Raw genomic sequence first — 22254 nt, 5'->3', positions numbered from 1 at the left:
TTTTTCTGAGAGGTTGCAATGCCTCCCAATCTCCAATCAGGCCATTCAAGGAGGAAGCTATCCTGAAATAATTTTCCAGTCCCAGGGATGCAGCCAAATTTTGTACAAACTAAAATCCACTGGGAAGTTTTCCCTTCCTAAAGATTTGGAGTATTATTTTTCCCAAAACATATTTTTACTGAGTATACCCCAACTTCTATCAATTCTTGTGCATTAACTGGTATAAAGTGGATTACCATTCCCATGAGCTAATTCCTCATGTCCCAAAACTCTGGAGGCTGAAAAGCCCTTACTGCTGTTGTGCCTTTTGGCTACCAGGGAAGGCTGAGAAAGGGGAGATTTTCTGCCTGAGAAGTAGAAAAAACAGATTTAAAGTTTGTCATCTATATACATGGAGAGCAAAGAAAAAAAGCAGCATGAGCATAACACAAAAATGTGCTGTGCATGAGAGGGAGGACAGATCTAGACAGAGAAACAGGAAAGAGAATATACTGCACGTGAAATAGGAAAATAAACTTAGGGAGCCAGACTAAACAAATAGGTGCAAATGGGTTTATCCTCAAAATAGAAGCTAGATGATCCTCATGTTAGAGGATCTGGGATCCTAATATCAAGTATACCTCAAACTGGAAAACCTCAGCATAAATCCAGGAATTCTGGACACTCAGTACCCTTGTCAGCAAATAGCTTAAGTCCCTCTTGCAATCACTGCGTATCTTTAGCTGCTGACCCATGTAAATAGTAGGTTTTCACCTGAACGCATTTGTTTAAAAATATACATCCAATATGAAAAGAGTTGTCGTGGCTTCCTCTGTAGACAACAGTGCCCGTTCCACCTGGCTTGGGCATCATCTCTCCTAGGACAGCACTGACGGCTCCCTCACCCCGTCTCCTACGGGGAGCTGAGGGCACGGATTTCCACACCGAGTCCATGAAGCGGGGGTATCAGTGGGTTACTTGGAGGGAGTTGATTAATGATAGGTAAAATGAGAATAAGCCTATAGATCACTACACATGCCCTTTCTGTAGGCATTTATACCACCTCCCTGTTGAAGGTCACTGTTATCAGATGTTTATCAGTGAGATCTGATAATATGATATACAACTCGGTGCAAAACTCAGCTTTCTGACTGAATTCAAGTTGGTTTTGACTTGAATTTATCTGGGAAAGGAAGCAGAAAGAAAAGACTACAAATCCCAGAGGGCTGTGGCCTCTTTGCTCAGCAGGGAGGTCAGATCCTGCCCTGTCTGCCCGCTCAGGGCACAGAGCCAGACCACGGACAGCCCAGGAGTCCGTGGGGCCGCCTCCTTCCTCACTGTTTTCATCCGCGTCTCTGGATTTGAAGTACAGTGCGTTTTTTGAATTTTGGCGCCTTTCTGCAATCTGTAAACCAACTGCTCCTAGATCGGCTCCATCCCCCATCCCCGTGCCTCCTCCCAGAGCTGCCTGTCTGTAATCTGTATCGTTTCAAACATCACTGCCTTCCCCCGAGGAAAGCAAAAAAATGCATGTGACCATTGAGCCATGCACTTAGAATGAACTTTTTCTCTCTCAACATGCAGTTTCCAACACCAGCAAATTCGTGGAAGACCAGTTACAAACTTTGTTTATATTAAGCCAGAAAAAAATATTGTAGGAATGCTGAAAGCCTCTGCATAAGCATTTTTGGGTTAGCTCATTTCTTCTCTTGTGATTTGACGTGATACTCTGCCCATCTGTCATAATTTGGGAATTCTTTTAAATCTTTTGCCTAACTTTGATTGATAATGTAATCCAGATGTAAATTCCTTTTGCTCATAAAGTTTAGCTCAAATTCCCCCATTATTTTGTCTGTCAGGTTTTTTAAAAATGGCTTAGAAACTTTGAATGTTTCAAAGGTATGATTCTCTTTTCCCCTTCTAATGTTGCCAGTTCACAGAATCACAGAATCACAGGTTGGAAGGGACCTCACAGATCATCTAGTCCAACCTTTCTGGGAAGAGCACAGTCTAGACAAGATGGCCCAGCACCCTGTCCAGACGACTCTTGAAGGTGTCCAACGTGGCCGAGTCAACCACTTCCCTGGGGAGATTTATTCCAATGGTTGACTGTTCTCACTGTGAAAAATTTCCCTCTGGTGTCCAATCAGAATCTCCCCAAGAGCAATTTGTGTCCATTCCCCCTTGTCCTCTCCATGTGACTCCGTGTAAAAAGGGAGTCTCCATCTTCTTTGTAACTACCCCTTAAGTACTGGTACACAGTGATGAGATCCCCTCTGAGCCTCCTTTTCTCAAGGCTGAACAAACCCAGTTCTCCCAGCCTATCCTCGTATGGCAGGCTTCCCAGTCCTTTGATCATCTTGGTGGCCCTTCTCTGGACCCCTTCCAGCCTGTCCACATCCTTTTTGTACAGCGGGGACCAGAACTGTACACAGTACTCCAGGTGTGGCCTGACAAGCGCTGAGTAGAGTGGGATGATGACTTCTTTATCTCTGCTGGCAATGCCCTTTTTGATGCAACCCAGCATCCTGTTGGCCTTCTTGGCCGCAGCAGCATGCTGTTCGCTCATGTTGAGCTTTCTGTCCACCAGGACCCCCAGGTCCCTTTCCACAGAGCTGCTCTCCAGCCAGGTGGATCCCAGTCTGAGCTGCACTCCTGGATTATGTTTTCCCAGGTGCATGACCTTACACTTGTCCTTGTTGAACTTCATAAGGTTCTTGCTGGCCCACTCCTCCAGCCTATCCAGCTCTCCCTGCAGAGCAGCTCTCCCTTCTGGAGCGTCTGCTTCCCCACTCAACTTGGTGTCATCAGCAAACTTCATCAGGCTGCACTTGATGCCATTATCCAGATCACTTATGAAGATATTGAATAACATTGGGCCCAATATCGATCCCTGGGGGACTCCACTTGTGACAGGTTGCCACTTGGAAAAGGAGTTCGTTGTTTTCATAGTGCTGATATCAACTGTGTTGCAGTAAAATCTCTTTTTCTGAATATACTTCCTGGAATATGCTTCAAGAATAATACCTAATATTTTCTACATTTTTTTTAGAAGGTCTCTTTCTTTAGCAGTAATGGGAAAACTTGCACACTTTCATCCTTGGCACTGGTCTCCTCTCCTTGTTAACTGAACATGTATGTTCACTTTTCCTACCTCTGCTAAAAAGAAGAAAACAGTTTGGGGGTGGGATGGGGAGGGGAAGAGCAAAAGCTGAAAGCCCACTAGACAACTGTGTTTTACAGGGGGTACAATGCATGTTTTAGTCATGGAATTAGCATCTGTTCAAACACTGGTCCTCTTGGATCACTCTGATGATATAGGTTAGTATTGAACCAGAGTCATTCATCTCAATATTTAGCAATTAATTTTTCATTAAGGACCTTGACAGTTCAGTGCTACCCAAAATAATTTTATAATAAACTTCCTCTCTGCTTTCAGAAGGTAGAATTTATTTGTTAGCCCAGGACACAGTCATTTAGTGTTTTAAAAAGGGACAACCTAGGGATGTGCCAGCCTTATCTGACTGGGGTGGCAGAGGGCCATGGCGATGTTCCCTGGGTTTTTCAGATTGGGAACCTGTTCAGAGCACACCAAGGCTCCTGCCTCACCCACTCCCCCAGGTCTGCTCTTTGTGGAAAGCAGAGCACAGGAGAAGGCTGGTGCATGTACAGGTTTCACCCTGATGCAAAGTCAGGAACTTGGAAGTGCCCTGGGCTCAGTGTCAGAGCTCTAGCTCAAAGGCACTTGCGATGTATCTGACTGTCTGGGAAGGGTAAGAATAAATTTTTGAGGTGTCAGATCTAACACAGACAGCAGTGATAGGCTCTGCCTAGCACTGGAGTGCTTCTCCCATCAGATAAATTAAGAGATTGCTCTACAGTATGTAATAAAGGCAAAAGAAAATCTCGTGTATCCTTTGATGCAGAGCATCTTCTCAGTTGTTGACCAGTTTCCTGTACTGTTGGGTGTAACGAGTTTTCTGATGCTGTCTGGGATTTCATAATGACTCTGACATTTTCACGAACCTGGGGACGCAGGATTTAAACTGCTATTTCTAACTTCAACTCTTGAGTTTCTCAGCAGCTGCTGCCATGCCCTCCCCTTTCTCATTCTATACTTTATTATTTGTGTGTCTTTACTTCTGTCTTTTCTGTAGATGCCTAACTTCCCCTCTGCCTCGTGTTCCTTATCTCACTCTGAACAGCCTGTCAATGTTTAATCAGTTGTCTCAGATATTTTCATTAATTTCAGGAAGGGGCAAGGATTGAACATATAGCACAGAACATCTTCCTATCAGTCCAAATTCAATCCAGCTCAGGATTAGTGCTTTAAAAATTGCTAGCAATGACTGCAAGTCTGGAAGAAGCACTCATACCTCACCACAGGTTTCTGCTCCAGAATTTCAGCTTTCATTTATTAAAATTCTGCTTTCAGCAGCATCAGGACAGAAAGCAAGTAGAGAAAATTAATATTATGCCATGTGTCATCATTGAGATCTTTCTCATCTGCTATGAGAAAGTTTGCTAAGAGACATAAAAAAGAGCAGAGGAGCACAGTGCATGGTTGTGGGATTAAAGTGAACAGACAGCAGACTGTACATAGAACAAGGATTTTTTTCAAGACAAGACACCACGCTGTAACGTGTAAAGGGCATATTTATTTCTAATTCCAGGCATATAATGTTTGGCCAGAGCCTAGAACAATAATATTATTCTGCTACAGCATTTACCTCCTTACTAAGGCAGAACTTAACCTATATCACAGTGAGGGGAGCGTTAACCAAGCCTGGGGAGGAGAATTCAGGTCTGTGCTTGGGATTGTTCACTCCTTTGTGGCAGGAAGGCGAGTGACTTTTGTTGTCAGGAGGGCCCAGACAGCCCTTTAGATTCTTGTACTGGAACCAGAGCCTGGTCTCACGTGACCAGAAAGAAATGAGTTTCATTTAAAAAACCCTCTCGTATTTCCCCCCCATCTCAACAGGGAAGTGGCAAAGGAAGAAGCTGGGGGGGTCAGTGCTCAGGGCTCCTCAAAATTCTGCTTCATCACTTTTCCACACAGTGATTTGCTTATAATACCCCATGCTAAAAAGAGCCACGTCTGTAACACAAAGGGCAAGGGAGAGGCTTTCTGCAGTACAGCCCATTCACAGCCTTTAACAGGCAAAGGAAGTTTTGTAGTGTAGCATTAGCTACTGAGTCTTCCCCTCACTGGCTCCCCATAGCTCAGGAATTCTTCCAAAGTAACAGGAAGACAGATTTCTTGGCAATAAAATACCGTGAAAACACTACTGAAAACAGATGAGGTGGCCAGGTAGGAACAATATCACCATTTCCTTCTAGTCAGGCTGCCGGCAGCCCTGGAGTCTGTGGAGATGGAGCTGTGGGCGTTCATGTGCATAAATAGCTGCTGTTTATATAGCTAAACAGCAAAATTAATCTAAGATCAAGGAAGAGATTATTCATATCACCTTTAATTAAATATTGGGTGAATAATCTCTAACATTATGAGTCTGACTTTCACATGCAGAGCTGAATTTCATTCAAGTTATACTTTTAGGGGTCCAAAGACAAAAGATTCCTATGCAGCCTGCCAAGGTAGCCCCAGGTTCTCAGCACTCTGTGGAGTTCAGATTCCCTCATAATACAAGCAAGCACCTAATCTTTTAGCCATTTGGCAGTTTGGACAGTGTAGTGGAGGAGGGTGGGGACTGGCTCTGAAATGAAGTTCCTCTGAGTTCATAAAGCTTGCTTTATCAGCCAGGAGCAATCCCAGCTCTGCTGAGACTCACTTAGATCATTGCTACTCCAGTGGAGCTGTGGGAGGGGAGCGTGCAGTGCTCACACCCCCATGCTGTTGTTATATAAAACCTGGCACTGAACTCAAACGCTAATGAAAACAAGCCCAGTGTTTTTTTCAAAGCAACCATTTGGCGCCTAATTTTCAAATCTGCAGACCAACTGCAGCTGGCTCAGTGCCCATCACCATAGAGCTATTTACATATTTTCCTCCAGCAGCTGCAGTAACCTGTTATGTACCTCATGTCTGGCCAGGCTGGCTCAGCCTCTGTCAAGGTCTCACTGGGCATGGGTTAAGTTTTCAATTTTATTCTGTTAAACAAAAACCTCCCAGTGTGTTAGAGCTCAGCTTTTAGCAAAGAAAAGTGAAAGCTGAAATCTTTGGCTCCCCTTTGAAGGATAATTAGTCCATCGTGCGCCATAACATGAGAAACGCTGCGTACATCTGGGAGTGCTGAGATTCCTTAAGACAGAGCCTCTGTCAATGGTAAAGTTTACAGAGTAAATGTATGTGAGAGGGGAGAAGATAGGTAGGTCTATGGTGATAAAGAGGTATGTGCATGGGATCAATCTCTCTTGTGCATATTACATGATTAATAAAGGAGATTAAAGGAATGCTTTCTTCAATTCCAGAGCGTGCTCCACCCAAGATCTCAAAGTATTTTACAAATTTTACAAATTATCAAGCTTTATCTTGCAACAAAATTAAGATGTCCATGAAGATTACTCCATTAATGTCTGTATGTCTTGAGCTTCATGAAGTAGCTTGGTGGACCTGGCTTTCAGGTCCTATCAATGCATCTGTCTCACTGGAAAACATTTTTCCAGTCCACAGCTGGTGACACCAGTGAAGTGCCAGAGCACAGGCTCAGTCAGCACTTGTGCTGGAGCTGCATGTGCTTAACATGAGGGACAGCTCTGACTAACCATGAACCTACAACAGGAGGCCATTCGCTGTCTTGAGTTTGGTGCCTGACTGTACAAACCAGGAGAGCCCCTGCCTTATCCTGCCCACTGCAGCCTGTGCTGTGTACGGAATTTTGAAGGCCAGCAGCATCATGTCGCTTCTTTCTCTACCACCAGCACACTGCGGGTGGGTCTGGGTGGGTAGGTGCAAGAATCAGATGTTTTGGGCAGCTGTGAAAGAGATTTGCTTGTATGGAGAAAATGAGCAGGAGCTACAGCAAATGAGGAGAAGCTCTAGGTTGATGGAGATATTTGCAGGCTACCTCAACACTGCTAAACTCCATTTCTGGGTATGGGAATATCATAGCTTTGTAGGATTTGATTTGTTTTACAGCATCTGCAGAAATCTTGCATGTAAAAGGAAAATCAGCTTCGGCTTGGCAGTATGTATGCAGTTCTACCCACTGGAAAGGCTGGGGCCATTACACAGTGGGGTCTGGAGAGATGTCATTGCTTGGTAGGTAACACACCCAAGGGCAGGAATTTAAAACCTGGGCCTGCTCTGACTGAACCTCTGAGCTCCCTCGAGTGTAAAAGATTATATATGACTCCATGGAAACCAGTGAAATAACTGGTGAGTTCAAAGTGGTGAACTTCCCAACCTGCAGAGAACTAATAAATGAGATGAATTCACTAGCTGACAGTTCTTTCCATGCACCAAAGAGACCAGGCCAGTTCTCCCTCAGTACATCAGGAAAGATTGCCTCAGTTTACCAGCATGGTGTCCGCTTCTGTCACTCTCAGTAGTGTCAACAGTGCTCTGAAGGGGCCTGTGATGCTGCCATCATAAATGACTCAGGGGTTCATCACTCTCTGGGGATTTACTCACACCGTTAACAGAGATGCTAGCCCCAGGCATAATCACCCTGCCACAGTGTACACAGCCCAGTGCAGATGTGTGCAACCCCCGTGGCACATGGGGATGCGTTCCTGATGCGTGCTTGGGGTCTAGCACCCCTTTGGTGGTTGTCTTGGAGAGTGGTCTACCTGAAAGCACCTGCCTGATATGTGAGACCCGGCCTCTGCTCAGCTGTAACCAGTGAGATTAATCTGGGATCTGCTGGATAATAAAGAAACAGTTGATAAACCGTTATGCAACAGTTGCTGGGTTTGCGTTTTTATAACACATTTCAAGTGGGAGGCCGACGAGTGCTAGGAAACAGCAAACTGCTAAATGGCCTCAGGTATGGAGGAAGGCAGAGATATTGGTGTGGGGTTACGCAATTAGTGAGGACATTGGCAGCTTATACTGTCAGTTTAATTTAAAAAGCAGTAAAGAGTTAAGTCAGTGATGTGTCTGTGTAGGGGACTACATGCATGGCTGACATCATGTAGAGGAACTGCCACTTGCAGGAGTCAGCATGCTGATGGCTGGAGGTGAGCATCCTCTTTCCCCTGCCTGTATCGTGCTGGTCTGTACTGGTCTGGAGGAGCAGAAGCTCTGATCTGTGCAAGCCTGTCATGTCTGCATGTTGCAGAATAGAAATCACTATCCACCCACTGTGCCTCTCCTGCTAAGAAAATACATTTTTATGATACTCACTCTGTGGTTCTGGTTCAGTGGCCACCCCGCCCAGTTTCCCAGTGGCACGGGTTGGGTCTGCAGGACTGGCCTGAGGCCAGAGGGGAGAATACCTCCACCCTACATGTGGCAAGGAGCCAGGCTAGAAGTCTTTCCAGTCTAGCGACTGGGCACCTCAGTAACCTCTGAACATCTTTAGCTGCATGACCAGAAAGCAGGATTCCCACAAGGAGAAAATCCTGTGTGAAGGATCTACACTCATATGGGCCACCCATGGGCACTATGACTGCTTAGCCCTTTGCCTTTGTTCTGTCTTTACACAAATTTCTTGAATTCTATTTATTTTTTCATTCAAAGAGTTCTCCTCAGGAAACAGCCTTGCAGAGTTGTCCCTGCAATCCTTAGCCTGTTGGTGTGTCTTCTTCCGAAAGAACTCGCTTTGGGAAGGACCCCCCCTTTGCAGTCCTCCCATCTTCCTCAACCCTTGCATCATTCTTGCTGCTTTTCTGGCTTCCTTTGGCCTGAGGACCTTTGTGACCAGTGGCTGCTCCCTGCCCTGCAGGAGGTCACAGGTATGCCCTGGACTCTGCAGATGTCCCCAGCCTCCCAGGATAAAGCGTGGGCAGGTAATCCATCCATGCAAGCAAGGAGTGGGAAATGTTAGAGCTCTAAGCATTTGCTAAACATGCTGTGTCACGTGATCAGTCATGTAAAAATGCTTCGTAGCTGTCTGGTGGCATACAGTGCAAGCAGACAGCACAGCTGAGAGCTAGCTCACACGCAGCTGCTCCTCTGGAATGGTGTCACTGGAGAAATGAAGGGGAGCCTCTAAGCTCGGCAGCCCTTCTCACTTCCACCGGGGCATGCCCGTCAAATCCCTCTTGAGGTGGGTAAGAGACATGCCCTTGCTTAGTGGGACAGGTCTGGGGAGGCAGTGTCCAACCACAGGTAGCTGCTCTAACCAGAAGCACCAGGGCTTGCTGAGGTAAACATGCAGATCACCTTGGGGCTGTGGTAAAGCCTGTGCCAGAGAGGTGAAGGATCCTTCACACAGGCACTCTGCCGCCTGGGACATGTGTCTGTCCCCTGCAGCACCTACAAGCATCCACCCGCATGGTGGATTGTAGCAATCGTCCCGATCGCTGGCTGTGACTGCTGCCCATGTCTCTTGTTCATGCCACAGATTGAGCACCTCACCCCACCTTCCCCTTCAACAGCTGGGACCTAGGCACCCCAAGGGCTTCCCCACTGGCTCCTGTGCTGGCAGCCCCTTCTGTGCCCTGCTGAGAGCTGCACCCTAGTCCTGGAGCAGTGGTCCTCCCGTTCCAGAATGGCATGTCCAGGTAAAGGCATGGAGGAGCAAGCACGCACTGAACTAGAAATGAGGGCCAGCTCCAAACCTCTGCCTGAACCTTGAGGTCCTCACAGGCTCCACTGAGATGGCAGTCTGGGCTTCGGCCTCCCTCCAGGAGGCTCCTCATAGCTGGGACAGCCTAAGACCCCACCAGCACAGACTGATGGTTGTGCTGAGCTCATCTGGCCTCCCAGTGCTGCCCAAAGGGGCAATGCACCCTCGCTGCCCCAACCACACCATCCAGCCTTCTTCCTTGTGCCTGTAGTGGGACTCAGCTGACCCACCAAGGAACTCGGGCATGGGCTCATCCCCATGGAAGCCATTCATATCTATATGGCATTCAGCCACTGCAAAACATTGGGTGTCTTGTAAAAGGCAGCAATATCTCAAATGGTGGTTGCATTTGTCCAAAGTGGCTAATTCTGAGGGAAATCTGTAGGGCTGTAAATGGCCTTTCCCACCTGATAAGGGTGAAACCTTTCCATCCCCAGCAACAGCAGCAAGTAGGAAAGGAAGGTAAGTCACTGTGGTCCTACTGAAAGGTGCACTGGCACAGAGGAGAAGCAGCACGTGATACACCAGTACAGCAGCTGCAGGGGAAACTGAAGTCCTCCTCTATGTGGTTCCCTACAGGAAGGCAGGAAATTTGCTTCTCAATGACAGAAATAAAGGTTGTTGACCCAAGCATATCCCTTTCACTTGGAAGTGATGAGCAACTTACAAGGAAGACCAAAGCTGAGGCTCCTCTGATTGCAGAAGTGGATACAAAATTAAGGCATTCCTTTGCACGGCAACAGAAGTGGATTAGCCCAGACTGTAAAACCCAAGCCATGTAAGCCCCAGTGCAGCCCCAGAAGAGTTAAATCTTTCCCTTCAGCAGATGGAAGAAGCCTGCCTGAACTGGCAGCTGCAGATGGTTCCTCTGCTCAGGCAGAGCAGGCAGTTGGACCAGCCAGGTGGACAAAAACCATCTCAGCAGAAGCTCCAAGGAACAGGCAGGGGCTGTTTTTTCCAGCTTTTCCTGGAGCAGGTGGACTTGGGAACAGATGATGCTCTGTGGCAGCATGGGTGACAGTTTTAGCAGTGCACCTGTGCTATAAAAGAAGCCTTTGCACAAAGTATAACATTAGACATACATGTAGCCTTCCCTGTTCGTTGGTGTTACACGCAGTGATAGTGGAACTGCTGCAAGGTCGTCTGCCTTTCTCAAGAGGGCAGTTTTTGTGGCTTCTCTGTGCATGTCTGTATGTGAAGCAGTACATGTGCTGCTTCAGAGGGGAGACCACGGCTTGAGTGGAGCAGTGGTGCCCTTGCTTACGGGGTGATGTAGGAGAAGGATTTAGCCTACCATTTCCTCTCCTGGTTTTGGTGGTAGAGGCTGTTGGTTTGTGATTTTGCTGTGGAAGGAATTGCAAGTTACCAAAAGCTTCTGGGAGATATTGTCTGGACCCCAGTTTAGTTACCAAGACCAGAGTTTTCTTTAAAGTCAGGTTCAAACTACTTCAGCTGGAAGAACTAAGGACCAATGTGAAAAATGCCCTATGATGTGTAAAGCAGTGTTTTGTTTAAAAATATGCTTAAACCTACCTAATAAACCACCACCAAAGCAAATGGTTAGAGTCTCTGATTGCCTCAAAGCAGGGCTTTAAAACTTTGTGATAGAGACAGTGAGCAACATGGTAACTGTCTGGCAGAAGGCAGTCAGAGTTTAGCCTGGCTGGGCTGAGACTGATGCAGCACGTTGCCCTGTGCTGAGGCTTGCTTGGCAAACACTACGTAGGAGGGAGACAAAGCATCCGAAGGTAGCAGAGTCATTCCAGTGGGAGAGGGCTGTTTTTATTAAAAGAGGTAGCAGTGGGGACTCTGCAGTGACCTTCACTTCCCTCCCAGGAAGCTTAAGCGAGGAAGGACCACCTTGGTTTGGCTCTGATCATTCCCTGGACAGCCCTGTTACACACCAGGGACTCTTCCACCGCCAGCATCTCACCAGCAGAGGCTGGATGGACGCCTTCCCTCGCTTCCTCCTGCTCCCTCAAAAGAGCACCATGGAGCTGTGACAACTACTACCAAGCACCCAGGCAGCACCAGCATAGCACTGCGTGCCTGTGAGATGAGCCTTGCTCGTCATCACAAGCTTCTGTGTCTGACAGCCACAGCCACTTCTTAGCTGGCAGAGAGATGCTATCACTTCTGCTGTCCCCACATCCTCTTTTCAGAGCCCTGTTCTATCTTGGTGCATGGGGTTATTTCCATCCCTGATTGTGAGGACCGCAGTTGCAGAAATATTGCGTATGACGAACCCTGTGCAGGGATTTTTGCTGGTTGTTGTTGTGAGTAATTATTTCCTGGAAGACAGTGAGGCTCCATCACTTGGGGAAACACCCTCCGTGAACATGTGGAGTTGAGATAACGAAGCACAGAGCAGACCTCAGCACAGAACCAAACAGCCTTGCAGAAGTGAGTGGGGATTTCAGGTGTTTGAGGTACAGAAGCCTCCAGTGGGACAGCCAGGGTGCACCGGGGAAGGGACACTTCCAGAAGAAACCAGTGCACTGAAAGCAACAAGCTCTCAGCTCAAAGGGGAGGCCTCTGGCTACCTATGGGAATAGCGCTGAAGTGCTTTCACACTGTTTGCTGTGCATGTTTTTGTTAATTAACATAAGACAGTAGCCTCTGAATTTAAAATGGCCTGGATTTAGGCATGAGGCTGAGCCTGTCTCCTCCTTGCCTTCCCGATGCCCAGACCTACTAGCCCCCTGGGTCTGCTGGCTCACAGGGTGACGCATGCTGCTCGCTAGAAGCCATCTGGCAGAAAAACACAGCTGGATCTTGGCAAATGCAAACACCTGCATCTTGCAAGGCCTTGGCCAAGGAGGGGTAAGACAGGAAGGTGAAGTGACAGCAATAGGCTACAGCTTCCTCACTGTCCTCCTCACTTCTGGGGAGGCGATTAAGTTCATGCTTGGAATTACTGGGTAAAGGGCCTCCACCACTGCATCAGCTATGGGAGAACATCCTGTGAGAGCATCTTTAATCCAGTGTAACAGCCGTTTGTTGGTGGGCATAGGCTCCACAGTGACCTTCTGGGAATTCTGGCTCCCCCAGCAGGAGGGAAGGGAGCTCTGCCTTTCCATGGTTGTAAGAGGTGGATCTCAGAAATGTGGCTTTTTGGCCATGGCAGCATGCAGGGGGCTGGCTGAAAGAGGGATGCAGTGAAATGGGCAGGTGGAGATAATTTTGGACCTGACTTGGCTGCTTGCCTTGAAGGCCCATACCTCTGCAGTGAGCAGGATGAGCTTCAGGTCAGAAGATGATGGGGACCAATACATCATCATTCAGCTGTGTATCCTGTGCCTCTGTGAGGTGGATCATGGATTGTGCTGATTCTATACTTGGAAAAGAGGAGGGACATTAAAATAAATCTCCTCTATCTCGTGGCAGAGAATGGCGCTCTCTTTATAAACCTGGAGCAGATGGGAGAAGGGCAAGGTGTTCACATGCTGAGCTTTTCCTCCTTCTCTTGGTCTTCAGCCAAGTCCAGCTGAACTCTGGCTTTTCCAGTTCTGTCCCTGCATGTCTGTGCAATGTTTGTGCATGTCTCTTGGGTAGCTCAATGCTGCTTCCATCCTCTGTGCTCTTCATTTTTGCATTTAAACTCAATCCAGAACTCCCCATTCAGCCAGCCTGGCCTCCTGCTGTACTTGCTCAACTTCTGACATGTTGGGATGGATCGTTCTTATATGGTTATTCTTCTTATCGTTATCGTTCTTATGGTTAATCAGAAATTCAGGTGGCTGCTTCACATCTCAGCTCACTTCTGCTTCTCCTCCATGCTGAAAAAGCCTCATTCCTTCCACCCTCCTCACAGGACATATGCTCCAGTCCTCAAACCTCTGCATGGCCCTCCTCTGAACTCATTCCAGTTTATCAATGTTTTCCCTGCACTGCGAGGCCCGAACCTAGACACAGTACTCCAGGTTTGATCTAATGAGTGCTGAGAAAAGGGAACAGTCGCATCCTTTAACCTACGCAGTGCACTTCTGTTAATACAGCCCAGTATGTTCACCACAACCAGGACACACTGCAGATGCTCAGGCTATTGCCCATCAGGACCCCCACCTCCTTCCCAGCAGAGCCAGTGTGTCCCAACCTGGGGTTCTGATTCAGCCCCAATCACCTTTACCTTCCTTCAGCCCCAGTCCTTTACCTTATCTCCCTTTTCTCTCCCTCCCGTGCTCACCTGATGGGGCCTTTGCTTGTAACAGCTCTGGGAAAGTAATAAGGCAAAGAGTGTGAGGACTCAATGCAGAATTCAAAGAAAGGGGGAAATTCAGCTGAGATGCAAGCCATTTGCAAATGCTGGGAGTGTGGGAGAAAGCATTTACCACTGTTGGAATGGGGCAAAAGCTTCTGGAAACTGAAAAACTGGATTTTCTAGTAGAGACTTGTGAAGGCAATGATGGGAGGCAAAGGGTCTGAAAGAACCTTTTCTTGGACGAAAGGCAGTGTTTTGGTAGGGGGGAGGTGTTTAATGAAGAATAGGAAGGTAAAATGAGGAGAAACCCAAGGAGAGTTTGGGAACTGTAGATCTATGTGTTTGTACATTTGAAAAGAAGGTGTGAGTGGAACACGGCAATAGCCAGGCTGGGGGGGGAAGAGCCTCATGTCCATAGCACACTCTGCCGGGTGCTTCGTGCTTGCAGCAGAAAGCAGCAGCTGCCTCCTCCTCCTCCGGGCAAGTGTTTATTTCAGGGGCACCGTGCCTGAAGGTGGTCACAGAGACAATGCAGGTAGGATCCCCTTCTTTGCACACCCAGGGCTGATGTGAGCAGCCACCTTGGCACAAGGGCAGTGGCAGGAGAGGTGACACCTCCTTCTCCAGCTTGGGGTGTGGGGCAGCTCCTGAAGGAAAACCACAGCTTGTGGATGGGTGGACCTTCAGCTGCCCCGTATGAGAGATCTCATTAGCAAAGATGACATCAAACTTGGGTTGATTTTAGAGGTGCAGATAAAAAATTCGGCATCCCTAATTTTTTTTTGCCTGACTTTCAGAAATGTTGGAGTGAAGCAGACTGGGGGTTCCTTTTGTCTGTATAGGACAGTCGTCTTCGCCCTGCAAATGTCTGTCAATATTCTCCTGTGGAGAAAAGCATTAGAGCTAGACCCGTTTCACCATCTAAGGGATGAATATTCCTCACTACTTGAATTTCTGCCATGAGCTGGGTGACAGAGAGTCCAACGAGACTTTGTGAGGTACTTGGGAAAACTGCCCTGGTACGGCAGGAACAAGGTCTGCAAAGACTAGTACTACAGTGTGTCTAAAAGTGTGGGAGATGAATTTGCAAGTAACTTAGCACTGTTTGACATGTCCTTGAACTGAAGCAATGCGGCAGTAAAAAATGAGACAGGAGCATGGGAAATGCCAAGAAGAATTTAAGTAAGCAAAAACAAATGAAGTAGCGCAAATAGAACAGCCTATTAGAATGTAGCATAAGGCGCGTGCTTAGAGCTAGCTGACGAATAACAGAAATTGTTTGTGCGCGTGATTGTGTGAGGAATGTGTCGAAAAGATATATAAACAGTGAAAAGCTGACAATCAAGGTCTTCTGCAGAACATGCGTCAGGAGTCCATGACATTCATCCCTGCATAAAAGCAAGATGTAAAAATTTGTAATTTGTTTAAAAACTCAAGATTTTCAAATTTTCAATTATTTTTGTACTTTCAGTTCAGTATTTTCAATGTTAAGAAATTAAACAGAAATGGAATTGCCTTTGAAAGCAGAAAACAGTTAATTGGGTTGAACAATATGTTTGCCTCAGTTCTTCATGTCAGAGGTAAGGATTTGTGTGCCCATGTGTCACAGGCAAGAAAAATCCAATCTGTTTCATTTCAACAAAATAGTTTAATCTGTTTCTTTTGATTTGTCTATCCGACGTGGACAAATCATGGCCAAGCAATACAAAGGTTTTAATTTGTGGGAGAAAAAGCTGTAAGAGCTTGGCTTAGCCGCAGAGCAGGGTCTGGCCTATAGCCTGCTTCGGTGGTGATTCCCCTTAGCAATTTTGGTGTCCAGACATCAAGTCCCATCGCAGGGCAGGTCTAATGTTTGTATTTGCACGTGCTTCATGTTCATGGACCTGCAAAAATTGAATTCCTCCTGCACTTGTGTCGTCTCATCCTCACAAATCCCCACCGGTGAAGAACAGCCATGCTCCCTCCCAGGGCAGGCACACTCAGGGGGTGCTGAGGCCCACCTGCCCTTGCCAATGCCAGCTTTCATGGGATCATAGAATCATGGAATGTCCTGAGCTGGAAGAGATCCACAAGGACCATCGAGTCCAACTCCTGTCCCTGCACAGGACAGCCCCAAATTCACACCATGTCTCTGAGGGCCTTGTCCAAGTGCTTCTGGAATATTGCCAGCCTTGGTGCCGTGATGCCTCCCTGGGGAGCCTGTTCCAGTGCTCCACCACCCTCTGGGGGAAGAACCTTTTCCAAATACCCAACCTAACCCTCCCCAGCACATCTTGCTGCCATTCTCTTGGGTCCTGGCATTGGTCACCAGAGAGAAGAGATCAGCACCTGCCCCTCCTCCTGCCCTCGTGAGGAAGATGCAGACTGCCATGAGGGCTGCCCTCAGCCTCCTCTTCTCCAGGCTGAACAAACCAAGGGACTTTAGCCACTCCTCATATGGCTTCCCCTCTAAACCCTTCCCCAACTCTGTGGCCCTCCTCTGGACACTCTCCAGTAGCTTTATATCCTTAATGTCCTGTGGCACCCAACACTGCACCCAGCACTCGAGGTGAGGTCGCACCAGCGCAGAGCACTGGTGACATAGGTAGGATATTCTGGTAGGATATGGTAGGATATGATCCTTGTGGGTCCCTTCCAACTCAGGATGCAGTAGGTGCAGTAGGCGAATCCTCTCCCGGCCAACTTCCCCCCCAGGTGCCCTTACACAATAGGTATGGGGCTCTGGAACCTGAGGGCCAGGAGGATGAAGATACAGACAGTGATCCACCCAAGGGGTTGACTAGAGGGAACCAGTCAGCCCCATGCATTACAACGGCCACTGGTAAGAAAAAAGAAGGGTAATTGTCGTAGGCGACTCCCTTCTGAGGGGAACAGAGGGCCCGATATGCTGACCGGACCCATCCCGTAGGGAAGTCTGCTGCCTCCCTGGGGCAAGGATAAGAGACATTACCAGGAAGCTCCCTAGGCTGGTAAAAGGATCCGATTATTATCCGCTAGTGGTTGTTCAGGTCGGCAGTGATGAGGTAGTTGAGAGAGGTGCAAAGACAATCAAAAGGGACTTTAGAGAACTGGGGCAGTTACTTGAAGGCTCAGGAGCGCAGGAAGTGTTCTCCTCCATCCCATCGGTAGCCGGGAGACATACGGAAAGGAACAGGCAGTCCCATCTCATTAACACATGGCTCAGAGGCTGGTGCCAGCAGTGGAATTTTGGTTTTTTTTGATCATGGGGCAGTTTATATGGCACCAGGCCTGCTGGAGACAGATGGGGTTCACCTGTCGCAAAGGGGGAAAAGGATTCTGGCTCAGGAGTTAGCAGGCTTCATTGAAAGAGCTTTAAACCAGATACAAAGGGGGAAGGGGATAAAACCAGGCCTGCTAGGGATGAGCCTGGGGGGTGGCATGCCTGTGTTGGAGAAGAGCTTCATAGATCAACTGAAGTGCATTTACACCAATGCATGCAGCATGGGCAATAAACGGGAGGAGCTGGCAGGCATTGCGTGCCAGGGAAACTATGATGTGGTCACCATCATGGAAACATGGTGGAGTGACTCATACAACTGAAGCGCTGCAATGGATGTCTACAAGCTCTTTAGAAGGGACAGGCAAGGAAGGAGAGGTGGAGGGGTAGCCTTGTATGTTAGAGAGTGTTTTGACTGTCTAGAACTGAACGACGGTAATAAGGTTGAGTGCTTATGGGTAAGGATCAGGGGAAGGCCAATAAGGCAGACATCCTGGTGGGAGTCTGTTATAGACCACCCAACCAGGATGAGGAGACAGATGAGGTACTCTAAAAGCAGTTGGCTGAAGTCTCACAGTCTCTAGCCCTTGTTCTTGTGGGAGACTTCAACTTACCAGATATCTGCTGGAAATACAACACAGCAGAGAGAAAGCAGTCTCGGAGGTTCCTGGAGACTGTGGGAGATAACTTCCTGACGCAGCTGGTGAGCGAGCCAACCAGGGGAGGTGCCCCGCTGGACCTGCTGTTTATGAACAGAGAAGGCCTGGTGGGTGATGTGGTGGTTGGAGGCTGTCTTGGGCTCAGCGACCATGACATGATACAGTTCTCAATTCTTGGAGAAGTAAGGAAGAGGGTCAGCAAAACCACTACCCTGAACTTCAGAAGGGCAGACTTTGGATTGTTAAGGTGACTGGTTAACAGAGTCCCTTGGGAGGCAGTCCTGAAGGGCAAAGGAGTCCAGGAAGGCTGGATGTTATTAAAGAAGGAAGTCTCAAAGGTGCAGGAGCAGGCCGTCCCCATGTACCATAAGTCGAGCAGGCGGGGGAGAAGACTGGCTTGGCTGAATAGTGAGCTTTGGCTGGAACTCAAGAAAAAAAGGAGAGCTTACCACCTTTGGAAGAAGGGGCAGGTGACTTAGGAGAAAGGGGAAGTTTAGGTTGGATATTAGGAAAAACTTCTTCACCGAAAGGGTTGTCAAACATTGGAACAGGCTGCCCAGGGAGGTGGTTGAGCCTCCATCCCTGGAGGCATTTAAAAGAAGGGTAGACATGGTGCTTGAGGATATGGTTTAGTGGTGGACTTGGCAGTGATAGGTTAGCGGTTGGACTCGATGATCTTAAGGGTTTTTTCTAACCTTAACGATTCTATGATTCTAGGCCATTCCATGATTCTGTGATTCTAAGAGCAGCTTTGGCCTGATCCACCCCATTGGACACTAAACCAGTGCCAGTGACCCCCCGGTGCCAGTGATGTAAGAGAACAAGCTCCCCTTGAATCTAAGGAGTGTTGCATATGTTTAGTCAGCGTAACTCTAAGTTGTATCATATGTGATTAGTTAGCACCAATCTAGACTCCTTCCTTTTTGATTAAGCATTGTTAATCTAAGGCTATGGCCCTCAGCTCAGTCATTTAATTAATGACAACCATTCCTTTTTAGAAGAAAAATGAGTGAGAGTTGCTAAGATAAAATAGCTTTTAGCAGTTTTTATGTAACAAGGGTCAGGATACTTCATCTGTCAAGATCACCGAAGACCCCTGAAGAGAGGAATGAGGATGTGGAAGGATCTGAAGCGAAGCCAAGAATGACGCAGTGTCATTATATAACTTATGTAGATTAGAATGAATATGTATTAGATCGGTAGAATGCATATGGACTTATTGTATCCATACGATAAGCTTCGGTGTGCTGGATGTCCGCAAAGCCGCCGAGCGCCCAGGCTTGCGCAACCCTGAAGTAAATCAGCCATGTCTCCGCTGAGCGTGTCATCAGTGGCTCGCCGCACGTAGGCCCCACGCCCCGCGGCCCCCACGAGAGGCAGCGCGGCCGCGGCCGCGGCCCGGCCTGGGCGGGCCGGAAGAGGCGCCGTCCCGGCGCTCCGCGCGCGCCCCTTCTTTCCGGTGCGGCGCCATCAGGGGAGCGGCAGGTGAGGGCTGGGCCCTGGGCTCCATCAGACTTCATCCGCGGCGGGGCTGAGCGCTTTCTCTCCGCAGCCATGGCGATCCGCTACCCCATGGCCGTGGGCCTCAACAAGGGCTACAAGGTGACGAAGAACGTGTCCAAGCCGAGGCAGTGCCGCCGCCGCGGGGTAAGTACGGGGCGAGCGAGGGCCGGGCCGGGCCCCTCTCCGGAGGTTCGGGCAGGCCCTGCCTCTCCGGAGCCGCGCACCTCCTTTCGCGGCCGTGTCGTGTGTCCGGCGCGGCCCCGGGCGCCGCCGCCGCAGCCATCCGCGTCCCGCGGGAAGGGTTCGACCCCGTGCACCGCCCCAGGATGGCGCGGCCACGGCGGAGCCGGGGAGAGCGCTGGGCGTCTGCAGGCGGCCGCTGCTTTCCCGCCTAAGCCCAAGGCTGAAGTGGAGGCGTGGAGTGGCTCGGTGCGGGGTGGGCGCCGCAGAAGGACGCGCTTTGCGGGTCCCCCCCGTTGGGTGTGGAGCGCTGTCAGGCTCTGGGCTGCAGTGACAGATTCTATGATTCTATGACTGGGACCGGCAGAAAACCTGCAGGAAAGCCCAGCGTTTTGAGGGTTGAGAAAGCTGGTGATGTTACACATGGAGCTGGGGCTTAAATTACGGAAGGTCTTAAATCTGCGAAGGTGGCTGTGGAGTGAAAGAACTGGTTAAAGGAGAACGGGTGGTGGAGCCATCTGTAGTGGAAGAATAAGACAGATCCGTCTCAACCACAGCTTAAATCAAATTGGCTGGATGACTTCTGAAGGCCCTCCCAGCCTGCTGCTCTTGGTAGCAACAAGCGGCATACCCTGTAAAAGTGCCCAGTAATGGCAAATATTAGGAATTATCCGGGTTCAATGAATGCGCGTGTTAACGCAAGAGATTAATTTAGTTTGCATCTTTTATCCCACTTTGATTAAATGTTGTGTTTAACTGTGGTGTTTGAGTTGCGTAGTAATACATAGCCTGGACACTTAATGGTCCCGCTTTTTCTAAAAATGCTGGTGTGTGCAAACCACCCAGTGCTGTGGGTAAAACAAAAAGGCTAGTGCATCTCACGGGCATCGCCGTGCTGCCCAGCGCCTGCCAGGGGATTGCACGTCCTTGAGAGGTGCCAACAGCCTAAGCTGGTTTGGGGCCTTAGCCCAGAGTTTGCCATGGCCCTTCGCAGCTCAGCCTGGGCACGTTAGTGCTTACGTTCGTTGTGATCCATGTATTTTTTTCCCTCCCTTCCTCTAGCACCTGACCAAACACACCAAGTTTGTGCGAGACATGATCAGGGAAGTCTGTGGCTTTGCACCCTATGAGAGACGTGCCATGGAATTGCTGAAGGTTTCCAAAGACAAACGTGCTCTGAAGTTCATAAAGAAACGGGTGGGTCAATCTGACAACTTGATGAGGATGGCAGAAACTGCTCTAGTTAACTGTTTTCTGCCCTTCCCTTGGGATACTTTGTGTTTGAATTACTTATTTCTCAGCTGTTTGGGAAATTACAGGTCTAATCTGAGGGTGTGGAGGGAACGCTCCTTGGGTTGGGTGGGAGAGCAGGAAATGCATGTGAGGGTACTTTGCCCAAAAGGCCCTTAGCTGCACTAATCCAGGATCACTGTGCTATTTTTGAAAATCTGGTGCAGGGAAGGGGAGGGTGCCATTAACCAGGTGACTTGAAACGGGGCTCACTGAGGGCAGCCATGGGAGCTGAAAGCAGCTCCTACCTTGCCTCAGGTAATTCCAGTAGAAGGACTACTGAGATGTGATAGCAAGAGGTTCCTGGCTGACTATTTGAGGTGGGGGGGATTTGAGTCTACGTTTACCAGGACTTCTGCTTGCTTTTTGAGTAAAGCATCTGCAGCAAATGCCTGAAACAGCCAAGAAGTTCTACCTGCCCTCTCCGGGGATGAATGCTGACTGCACTGCTCTCTCCCCTGCAGGTTGGCACTCACATTCGAGCCAAGCGAAAGCGGGAAGAGCTCAGTAATGTCCTGGCAGCCATGAGGAAAGCTGCTGCAAAGAAGGATTAAGTTGTACAGCCTGTAGCTCAATAAAGTTCTTTCACACAAAACCAGTGTAGTGACTGTTGATGATATGTCTGCCTTGGTGGGTAGGAATGGGTGCTCCCGGGGGTGCTGAGGGACTGGCTGACGATGCCCTGAGCTGCAGTCACCCAGAACCTGTATTGCTGTTTTATTTTACCTGCAGCTAGTGGTGCTGGTACTGGCCTGTGCTACATTCTAGCAGGGGACTTCTCCAGGCCTTGTGGAGTAAGCCCTTCTCAGGATGTGGAAGCCTCTAAGCCTGTGACGGCTGCAATACCTTCCACCTCCCAGCCTCTCCAGGGGAGAAGTCAGTGGGCAAAAATTGCTGTTGAATAAAAACTTTGGCACTTCAACCTTGAACCTTGTGCAGGTTTTCTTACTCGTGTGTTTCCCCTTGTACCCTCCACTGCTTTCTGCAGTGCATTAAAGCGGGAGGGAGAACTGCAGTCAGTGAGAGCTCCCTGAATTTCAGCAGGATCATTCCTTATTCTCCACTAAGGGCTGCCATGGAGTGAGCCAGGATGAGTGCTGTTTGTCCTGTGCAAAGAAACACATTTCAACTAGGCTTCAGTTAACTCCTCCTCTAGCGCAATTCAGTTTTTCTAGCATTTGCTGTAAGGTGAAGTACTCAAGTTCTCTTGCCCAAGCCTGTGTTTAGTGACCTACAAGAATCATGCTACAACATTTAGTTCCTTTTCTCACTCAGTGACCACTGTAGTGCTGCAGCAGCAAAGCCAGTCTATGGAGGAGTGTGGTATGAACTGCTGAGACTGAGCATGCTGCTCTTTTGCCCAGGTTTGCTCTCTTCAAGCTTGGAGTTGTTTCTGATGGTATTGACCTGTGATTTAATCTGGAGGAGAACCATGTTCCCCTGCAGCTGAATGGACCAGCTCTGCTGCTATGTCCTAGAAGGCTTCCAGAGCTTCCCCTCCAGCCTGGCACA

At 48.7% G+C, this 22254-nt stretch overlaps 1 protein-coding gene and 1 long non-coding RNA gene across 2 annotated transcripts in view; both read left to right on the top strand.

Annotated features, from left to right (window-relative positions):
• LOC142049855 (uncharacterized) overlaps positions 1 to 22254 on the top strand; it is a 704768-nt gene that overhangs the window by 597077 nt on the left and 85437 nt on the right. The window lies entirely within an intron of this gene.
• Positions 19207 to 21337, top strand: RPL36 (ribosomal protein L36). The gene is made up of 3 exons (XM_075077965.1): positions 19207 to 19416; positions 20515 to 20649; positions 21207 to 21337. Exons 1-3 carry the CDS (start codon positions 19324 to 19326, stop codon positions 21294 to 21296), a joined length of 318 nt encoding a protein of 105 aa, XP_074934066.1. The 5' UTR covers positions 19207 to 19323; the 3' UTR covers positions 21297 to 21337.

The sequence above is a fragment of the Phalacrocorax aristotelis genome, chromosome W, assembly GCF_949628215.1.
Source record: "Phalacrocorax aristotelis chromosome W, bGulAri2.1, whole genome shotgun sequence".
NCBI lineage: Eukaryota > Metazoa > Chordata > Aves > Suliformes > Phalacrocoracidae > Phalacrocorax > Phalacrocorax aristotelis.
The sequence above is the reverse complement of the archived record's forward strand: the minus strand, read 5'-3'. Positions and strand labels throughout refer to the sequence as shown.